The sequence below is a fragment of the Plecotus auritus genome (genome assembly GCF_963455305.1).
Source record: "Plecotus auritus genome assembly, chromosome: 13".
Classification (NCBI taxonomy): Eukaryota; Metazoa; Chordata; class Mammalia; order Chiroptera; family Vespertilionidae; genus Plecotus; species Plecotus auritus.
In genome coordinates, this window is record NC_137779.1 from 12,509,509 (window position 1) to 12,519,752 (window position 10,244).

The window sequence follows — 10,244 nt, forward strand, 5'->3', positions numbered from 1 at the left end:
TCGGAGGTGTGGCATGTAAACGGAATTTGGATTGTGATTGGTTCGCATCTCACGTTCCCGGAACTCAGGGCGTCGCGCGAAGGCTGAAGGGAGTGTGGCAGCCAGTCTTGGTGACTGCTGCGCGGCGGGCTGCTCCGGGATATCAGGGAGTTGACATGCCTCGGTATGCGCAGCTGGTCATGGGCCCCGCAGGCAGCGGGAAGGTGAGGATTTGGCGGAAGAAGGAGGGAAAAGTAGGAGTTCGTGGGAGGCTGGGAGGTTCGGGTCCAGAGAAGAGGACCGGCGGGTTTTTGTACTGCGGACCCTGAGACCCTGGGCAGCTCCCTTCTGCAGTCTGGGCTTCAGTACCCTGTTTGTTGTTGTTTTGAAAGGAGAGGAATGATAGTTGCTAATATTTATTGTATACTTTATTTATTGTAATGCCCCAGATACTGCGCTGAATACCTCATTTGTTTCCACAACAACCCTCTAAAATAAGCCCTATTAATCCGGCTGTACAGATAAGGGAAATGAGACACAGAAAGGCTCTTTGCTCAGGATCACAGCTAGTAAGTGGCGGCTGTAATCCAGTTTTTTAAAATATATATTTTTATTGACTTCAGAGAGGGAGAGACAGAAACATCAGTGATGAGAGAGAATCATTGATAGGCTGCCTCTTGCACGCCCCCAACTGGGGATGAGCCTGCAACCTGGCCAGGTACCCCAACCAGGAATCAAACCATGACCTCCTGGTTCGTAGGTCGATGTTTAACCACTGAGCCACACCATCCGAGCTGGAATCCAGTTTTGTCTAATCAGGCCCTGGACTAGCTCCCAGGGATTGATGAATGCCTAGTTTTGTCCCTAGCAGACACTGCCCAAGGTGTAGAGTCCTTCTGGGGGTGCAGGAGATAACATTACATTGTTGTTGCTCTGACCCCTTGAGCCATGTGACATTACAGAGTACTTACTGTGCCACCATGGTCCAGCACTGTGAAGCCCTCAATCGGTCTGTCCAAGTCGTGAACCTTGATCCTGCAGCAGAACACTTCAACTACTCCGTAATGGCTGGTGAGTCCTGAGCAGAGCTGTCACCCTCCTTCAGGAAAATTAAGGGGGTGAGGAGGCCGGGAATGCTGGCTGCTGGGCGCAGAAGCTGAAATATTACAGTCTGGCCCCCTGGTTTCACGGTGAACAGCATGAGGCTGAATGTCATTTGATGACATCCACTTATGTTCAACAGTATCCTTTCTCGTGGTCTCTTATGTACTAAATTCAAGTAAGTAGATGCCTTCCTCCCTACCCTTCCCTTCTGTACTTTCCATGCTTAGTGCTGCTACGGTGAATCTGCTTTACTGCTGATCATACTCTGAATGAGCCCCCTAAATGTTTTTTGTTTTTTTTAACTCTTTTAATTTATTCATTCAAGTGTCTGTGGAACAAGACATACTAACCCTATTTTCGTGTACCTTTTAGTCAGGGAGATAAGCAATAAGCAACATGTTACAGATTGTGATAAAGACTGCCAATAGCCCTGACCAGTTTGGCTCAGTGGATAGAGAGCGTCGGCCTGCGGACTGAAGGGTCCCAGGTTCGATTCCGGTCAAGGGCATGTACCTTGGTTGCAGGCACATCCCCAGTAGGGGGTGTGCAGGAGGCAGCTGATCGATGTTTCTCTCTCATCGATGTTTCTAACTCTCTATCCCTCTCTGTAAAATATCAATAAAATATATATATATATATATATTTTTTAAAAAGGCTGCCAGTAGACTGATTAGAGGGAATAACTAGAGGAGATTGCTTTAGGTAGTGTAGTCAGGAATGGTGTCTTGGGAGGAGGGGATATTTGGGCCCAGACCTAAAGATGGTAATATGCTCATCAAGCTGGGGGAAAAAACTTTCTAAAATGAGAGAACATTACCCTAGCTGGTTTGGCTCAGTGGATAGAGCATCGGCCTGCAGACTGAAGGATCCCAGGTTCAATTCCAGTCAAGGGCATATGCCCAGGTTGCGGGCTCGATCCCCAATGGGGTACATGCAGGAGGCAGCCGATCAATGATTCTCTCCCATCATTGAAGTTTCTATCTCTCCCTCTCTGAAATCAATAAAAATATATTTTAAAATAAATAAAATGAGAATATCAAGGTCAATACATAGCCTAGAAATGGAAAAGGGTTTGGTATATTCCAGAAAAAGCAAAGATATTGATGAGTTGGAGCATAATGAGTGAAAGAAAGAAGTGGGTAGGAGCTAGTAGGACATGAGAAGTTTTGGTTTTATCCTGTGTTTGTTTGTTTTTACTTATTTTTATTAACTGTAATTCATCTGGTGGATCCAACAGAATTTGTTTCAACACTCTTTTTTGTTTGTTTGTTTGTTTTGTTAATCCTCACCCAAGGATATTTTTTCCAGTGATTTTTAGAGAGAATGGAAGGGAGGGGGAGAGACAAAGAGAGAAACATCCACATGAGAGAGTCGATTGGTTGCCTCCCACATGCATCCCAATCAGGGCCAGGATTAAGCCTGCAACTGAGGCACTTGCCCTTGACCGGGTTCAAACCCAGGACCCCCCAGTCTGCAGACTGACACTTTATCCACTTAGCCAAACCAGCCAGGACTATACTGCTTCCTTATTCTGTTTGGGCTGCTATAACAAAATGCCATAGGTGGAGACTTGCAAAAAATAGAAATGTATTTCTCACATTTCTGGAGGCTGGAAGTCCAAGATCAGGATGCCAACACGATCAGATTCTGGTAAAGACCCAGTTATATTCTGTAGGCTGCCAACTTCTCTCTGTGTCCTCATAGAAGGGGGTGAGGGGTCTCCTTGGGGCCTCGTTTATAAGACCCCTTCATGACCTAATTACCTCCTAAAGTCCCCAACTCCTAATATCATCACCTTGGGCTTTAGATATTGAACATATGAATTTTGGAAGGACACAAGTATTGAATCTCTAGCACTTGTCAGCAATGGAATGCCATTAAGGGTGTTAAGCAGGGGAGAGAGTTGGTATCTGATTTATGTTTTTAAAGGTAACTGGCTCTTGGATGACAAATGGACTCTAGAGGGTCAAGAATAGAAGCAGGGACCAGCAGTGCATCTATTATAGTTGTCCCAACTTGCGTCAGATGTTATCCCTGGGAAAGTTCGTGGGAAGATAGTATCCACATACTAGTACATGCAGCTGTGAGTGAGGCACAGTTCTCTGGGAACAGAGATTGTAGGTTTGGACACAAAAATAAAAACCTACCAAAGATAGTTAAAAATACTGATTTCCAGAAATTAGTAATAGAAAAGAACCATGCATATGCCAGAATTCTTTAAGCTGTTGCTATAGATGATTTAGCTATGTTATCTCATAGTCCTCATCCTTCTACCCTAGGATATATGATTTGTACCCCATCTATAAATAAGGACAGTGAGGCATAGGAAGGTTAAGTACTTCCTTGGGCTCATTGTGTTAAGAAACAGTAATTGGTTTTCTTGGTTTGTTTGTTTTATTTACTGGTTATAGGATACTTAGTGTATATTCACATGGTTCAAAATTCAAAAGGTAGAAAAGAGTAAATGTCTCTCCCAGCTCTGTGTCCCAGCAGTCAGCTGCCCTCCTAGGAGGCAGCCAGTATTGCCATTTTCTGGGGTGTGTTTATCCATAGAGAATCTATGCATATAAAATCAAAGATGTATATTATGTATATATCGTGAGTCTTTGTCTTTTTTTTTTTTTTTTTTTTTAACACAAACAATGGATTCTTACATGGACTTCTATACCTTACACTTTTCACTTAACAGTGTAAGTAGGAGATTGGGTGATAATCAAATACTTAAAGAGCTTTTCCTTTTTATGGCTGCATAGGATTCTATTGTCTGGCTATACAATAATTACTTCCCACAGACACTGCTATAGGGAATAACCATGTACAGAAATCTCATATGTGTGAGTTTTTATATAATGGTTAATTATCACTTGTGAGGATAACCGTTTTCAAATGGATGTGCTTCTGTTCCGCGGCCTGCCTATCCTTTTCAGACATCCGGGAACTGATCGAGGTGGATGACGTGATGGAGGATGATTCTCTGCGGTTCGGTCCCAATGGAGGATTGGTGTTTTGCATGGAGTACTTTGCCAATAATTTTGACTGGCTAGAGAGCTGTCTTGGCCATGTAGAGGATGACTACATCCTTTTTGACTGTCCAGGTAGGTGAGTCATTTGGATGTGTCATTTTCCTCAAAGTCATGCGGGTTCTGTCCTCAGTAGGAGAAAGTGCAGTGAGCATTTGTCGCTCTGAGTTATACAGATTGCAATAAGGTACAAAGCTCTTATTCATTGGCTCTAATCAGTCATTGAGTTTACTGAGTGCTTAACTTTGTACACTGAGAATACCTTCGAGAACCAGGCAGTCATGGTCTCTGTCCTGGTGGAGCTCACAGTCCAGTGGCAGTGCTAGACGGTATAAACAAAAATCACCCAAATGTTACTTAATATTCCTTTGTGACAGGAATAGCATAGAGCAGCAGTCGCCAACTGGTGGTCCGCGGATCACTAGTGGTCCGTGAGGGCCGCAAGGTTTGTGACTGCTGGCATAGACCATCACACAGCAGGGAGGTCAGAGGAGGCTTTGATCCAGTGGCCTGTAGGCTGGGCCATAGCCCGAAGGTGAGGGAGACTGTGGTCCACGCAGAAGTCATAGCGTGTTGTAGGCCTGCGGGCAGGAAGGAAGGAGGTGGGTTTGAGGCACCAAAAAGGCTGTTGTGGCTGAAGCACATAGTGCACAAAGGGAAATGTTGGAAGTGAGGCTGGTAGGGAAGAGATAAACGCATATGACTTGTTAAGCCAAATTGTGAATTTTAGACTTGAGTTTAACTTAGCTTTGATCATATGTGGCTCTCACTTTTTCCCTTTGCTTTTAATTGAACATACACACACCCACAGAAAAGTGCAGATGTCATAAGTGTTCAGTTTGATGAATATTCCCAAACTGCAATACTTTTGTAGCACTCGCTTTTTTATTTTCCTTTTTATTGAATTTATTGGGGCGACACTGGTTAACAAAATTGTAGTGCTTGCTTTTGATGGGCAAAAACTAAAAAGTGTGATGAACCTCATGATATTGTGATTGCTTCAAGAGGCTGTAAGACCCCTTAAAATGGAATATATTATTGCCAGGGCTTGACTTCCTTTTTTTGTTGTTTTTTTTTTTAATATATATATTTTTTTTTATTGATTTCAGAGAGGAAGGAAGAAAGAAAGAGAGAGAGAAACATCAAGATAAGAGAGAATCATTGATCAGCTGCCTCCTGCATGCCCCCTACTGGGAATCAAGCCCACAACCCAGGCATATGCCCTTGACTGGAATCGAATCCAGGACCCTTCAGTCTGCAGGCTGACGCTCTATCCACTGAGCCAAACCAGCTAGGGCTGTTGGTTTTTAATTTTATTTTTTTTAAATATATTTTTATTGACTTTAGAGAGGGAGGGAGAGGGAGAAAGAAACATCAATGATGAGAGAGATTCATTGATCGGCTGCCTCCTGCACACCCCCTACTTGGGGATTTAGCCCTCAACCAGGGCATGTGCCCTGACTGGGAATCGAACTGTGACCTCCTGGTTCGTAGGTCGATGCTCAACCACTGTGCCACTCCAGCAGGGCAATTTGTTTGTTTTTAACCATCTTATGGGAAAATTTTTTTTTGGTATTTTTTAACATTTTCTGATTGTAATAGTCTTGCAATTTTCTTCATGTAGGTCAGATCGAGTTGTATACGCATCTGCCTGTGATGAAACAACTGGTCCAGCAGCTAGAACAGTGGGAGTTTCGAGTCTGTGGAGTTTTTCTGGTCGATTCACAGTTTATGGTGGAGTCTTTTAAGGTTTGAGGATAAATCTGTTGTTGATATTCCAGTCATGGGTACAAGCAGATGACTGTCTCCTTTAATCATTGTGTGATTCTGGACATTTCACAAATTATACTCTAGAGTTAGTTAGTATCCCTTATAAAATTATTATAATAATGTATTTTCACTTCAGATGGTAAATTATGATATATGGAGAACTTACCAAGAAAAATGAGGCAGATGCATATTATGTATGTGCATTTTTAATTCTCTGAGGGCTATTTGTCTAGTTTATAAACTGTCTAAAACTTTATTTCTCATTAATAGCTCTTAAGAAATTTTTTGTGGGAAAGAAGGTTAAAGATATGGTCTAAACTGAGATTTGTGACCACCATAGATGAACTCTACATCTTTTTTCTCCTCACCTTCAGAAACCAGGGGTCAGCCTCTGATTAGTGGACTGTCCTTTAGGATTAGTGTTTCTTTGATTTAGGCCAGTTCTGCTCCAGTGAGGCACAGAAGCCTCTCTTTCATGCAGAGACTAGGGAACTTTGTTGGCACCTGTTGATTTATCTTCCCTTTCCTATTTCCTTCTTCAGTTTATTTCTGGCATCTTGGCGGCCTTGAGCGCTATGATCTCTCTAGAAATTCCACAAGTTAACATCATGACGAAAATGGACCTGCTGAGTAAGAAAGCTAAGAAGGAAATTGAGAAGTGAGTTCATGGCCTCCATTACAATCAGTTCTCAGTCGCAGAGATGAATCTTCTAAGCTTTATTTACATGTGAGGTTCTGTCTGTCTGTAAATCGGATTTCTTCTTCCTTTTATTCATCAGTTTCTTTCTCACTTTTAAAGGTTTCTAGATCCAGACATGTATTCTTTATTAGATGATTCCACAAGTGACTTAAGAAGCAAAAAATTCAAAAAATTGACTAAAGCTATATGTGGACTGGTAAGCTGGTTATATTGGTTTTTTTCTGTTGTTGTCGTTTTTTGTTATTCATCGATGTCCAGTCAGTAGCCAACATTACGGAAAGCACAATCCAATCCTATTTCCTTGCAATGGGGAGGTGGTGGTGACAGGCTGTGGGCTGGCCAGTCAGCAGTTTGATTTTTTTTTCCACCCCCCCCCCCAAACAGTTTAATTTAGAAGCAGTTATTGGTGATAGCCAGTAAATTAACTGACATGTCCATTATTCCAAGCCATTTGGGAGTTCAGAACTGTCTGTGCCCTGTTGAAGTCTCCAATGGTTGTTGAATTCAGATAAATGCCTATGAAACAGTATCTAGTTATGTAGTAAGTTGAGTGTTCTGGTAAGTCAGACCAGAAAAATGAATATTGATTTTCTGTTTTGTCTCTGTCTATCCCTCCCCTCCCCCACAAATGATAAATGGTTATAAACCTCAAATATATAAGTTGAAAATTAAGCATGTTGTACAGTTTCAGAATGACCCTTTCTGAAATCTCCAACTTATAGATTGACGACTATAGCATGGTTCGATTTTTGCCTTATGATCAATCAGATGAAGAAAGCATGAACATTGTATTACAGCATATTGATTTTGCCATTCAGTATGGAGAAGACTTGGAATTTAAAGAACCAAAGGTAATTTCTGGTGTAGGGGTATTTATTGGCTTTTAGTAAAAATGTTTGCCAGCACTCCTTGATCTCCTGCGTAATCCCGGGGACTCAAATTAATTTTTGTCTTAGTGGTGGCAGTAACCTGGGCTTCTCTGGGTGATTACTGAAATTGACTCCTGAGCTCAAAGAGCAATATCAGTTTTGCTCTATTCTGTGTCTCAGTGTGTTGGAATATGGTCCTGTGCATGGAAGGGTCATGGATTCAATTCCCAATCAGGGCATATACCTGAGTTGCAGGTTTTAATCCCCTGCCAGTGTGCATATGGGAAGCAACTGATAATGTTTCTCTCTTGTATAGATGTTTCTCCCTCTGTCTCCCTCTGTCTCTCCCTCTGTCTCTCCCCCTCCCTCCCTCCCTACCTCTCTTTTCCCTTCCCCTCTAAAAATCAGTGAAAATGACTTCAGGTGAGGATTAAAAAAAAGAAGAAGAAATGTTTCTAATGAGATATAAACACTTTAAATATTCTATCAATCATGCCTTTTGTTACTATTACCTATGTGCAGCACCAAGAGCTGGCACTGAGTGTTAGCTCCTTATAGAGCATTGCCTGAAAAATATGTAAACACATGCTATGTCTAACTGAGGGGAAATCAATGTATTTTCTATTTTGTGTTTCCTTTATGTCAGGAACATGAAGACGAGTCTTCTTCTATGTTTGATGAATATTTTCAAGAACATCAGAATGAATAAAGAGTTTGTTTATTAACATGTAAATGTATAGATGTGAAGAGCTTGTGGCTGAATCGGCAAAACATTTTTCTCAAAGGATGCAATACTAAACAGCTGCTTTTTTTTTTTTTTTAAATATATTTTATTGATTTTTTACAGAGAGGAAGAGAGAGGGATAGAGAGCCAGAAACATCGATCAGCTGCCTCCTGCACACCCCCCACTGGGGATGTGCCCACAACCAAGGTACATGCCCTTGACTGGAATCGAACCTGGGACCCTTCAGTCCGCAGGCCGATGCTCTATCCACTGAGCCAAACCGGTCAGGGCAACAGCTGCTTATTTTAATGAAAAAAAATAATACTTGGCTCTTTATCAACAGCACACCTGAATCAAGTTCTTGGTTATTCTGAAACTGCTGCTGTTTAAAGTAGAATCTTTCAGTGTTATATTTTTATTAAGCATCAATTTAGATTTTAAAAGTTGAAATTGAAATTAATTCACATAGATTTGTGTATAATGTAAATTAGCACCTGTGGTACAGTTAGGAACAGTCTATCTTTATTTTTTCTGTTTGGTTTTGTTATTTTTGAAGGTTTTTTTGGAGGAGCAGGAATTATTGTAACAAAATATGTATATCCAAAGGTGAAAATATGTAAGGATATATATAAAACCATTGTTTATATGTATTCCAAATTTTTACATTGAAAATGTATTATTTGTATAATTAAAAAATGAAAAGTGACTAATTTTAAAGATATGTATCCTATTTAATAAAGAGGGAATATGCTAATTGACCATCATGCCCTCACAAATGGTGGCGCCCACAGCCAATAAAGAGGGAATATGCTAATTGATTGCCATGCCCTCACAAGATGGCGATGCCCAGTCCCCTCAGCCCCGCCTCATCCTGCCAGAGTCCCCCAGTCCCCTCATCCTTGCTTCATCCAGCCTCAGTCCCCCAGTCCTCTCAGGCCCACCTCATCCAGCCTCAGTCCCCCAGTCCTCTCAGGCCCACCTCATCCAGCCTCAGTCCCCCAGTCCTCTCAGGCCCACCTCATCCAGCCTCAGTCCCCCAGTCCCCTCGGGCCCACCTCATCCAGCCTCAGTCCCCCAGTCCCCTCGGGCCCACCTCACCCAGTCCTCTAAGCCCCGCCTCATCCAGCCAGAGTCCCCCAGTCCCCTCAGCCCCACAGGGGAAGGCAGTTGGGGGCAATCGGGCCAGCAGGGGAGCAGTTAGGCATCAATCAGGCCAGCAGGGGAGTGATTAGGTGGCTATTAGGCTGGCAGGCAGAGTGGTTAGGGACAATCAGGCAGGCAAGAGAGTGGTTAGGAGCCAGCAGTCCCAGATTGTGAGAGGGTGCAGGCTGGGCTGAGGGACACCCCCTCCCCATGCACAAATTTTGTGCACCGGGCCTCTAGTGTATACAAATAAAAGAAACAGCATTAACCTTTCATTACACTCTTGTTCTCCATTCATAATTTGAAATAACTCAGCCAGGGAAAATTTTTGAATTAGTAAAATTTCCCAAGTAGGAGATGCCAGACACTGGGGATAAAATGGGAGCTCGACAAAACCTTATTTTTTTTTTTTAAATATATTTTATTGATCTTTTACAGAGAGGAAGGGAGAGGGATAGAGAGCCAGAAACATCGATGAGAGAGAAACATCTATCAGCTGCCTCCTGCACACCTCCCAATGGGGATGTGCCCGCAACCAAGGTACATGCCCTTGACCGGAATCGAACCCGGGACCCTTCAGTCCGCAAGCCGACGCTCTATCCACTGAGCCAAACCGGTTTCGGCCTTATTTTTTTTTTTTTAACCTTATTCTTAGGGAGCTGACATGCTGGGTCCTTGAGATTAACCATAAACAGGAAAGCCTCTTGATAAGGAATGGGAAGAAGAAACAGTAATGAAAGGGAAAGTGGTAACTGGCTACTTTGGGCTCATTGTCAAAGAAGGCTCCTCCTAAAAGGTGCTATTTGATAGGAGACCAAAATGAGAAATCAGTGTGGGAAACAGGAGCAAAGTGTTCCAGTCTGAGGAACTGGCAGAAGAAATGGGCCAAAGCAGGAATGAACTTGTCTTTTAACATGAGGTGCTTTTTAGTAAT

The 10,244-nt window shown here is 42.5% G+C and overlaps 1 protein-coding gene across 3 annotated transcripts; it reads left to right on the top strand.

Moving 5' to 3' along the window:
- Positions 1 to 52: 52 nt before the first annotated feature.
- On the top strand, positions 53 to 8,979 carry GPN3 (GPN-loop GTPase 3). 3 transcript variants are annotated; one of them, XM_080650608.1, is made up of 8 exons: positions 53 to 203; positions 942 to 1,050; positions 4,011 to 4,178; positions 5,728 to 5,852; positions 6,416 to 6,531; positions 6,673 to 6,769; positions 7,296 to 7,424; positions 8,089 to 8,979. In XM_080650608.1, the coding sequence occupies exons 1-8, from the start codon at positions 156 to 158 to the stop codon at positions 8,149 to 8,151; spliced, it is 855 nt and encodes a 284-aa protein (XP_080506734.1). In that variant the 5' UTR covers positions 53 to 155; the 3' UTR covers positions 8,152 to 8,979. The 3 variants fall into 3 exon arrangements, with proteins under 3 accessions (XP_080506734.1, XP_080506733.1, XP_080506735.1); XM_080650607.1 differs by having other exon boundaries at positions 61 to 203; positions 926 to 1,050; positions 8,089 to 8,926; XM_080650609.1 differs by having other exon boundaries at positions 75 to 203; positions 969 to 1,050; positions 8,089 to 8,930.
- The last annotated feature ends 1,265 nt before the right edge of the window (positions 8,980 to 10,244 follow it).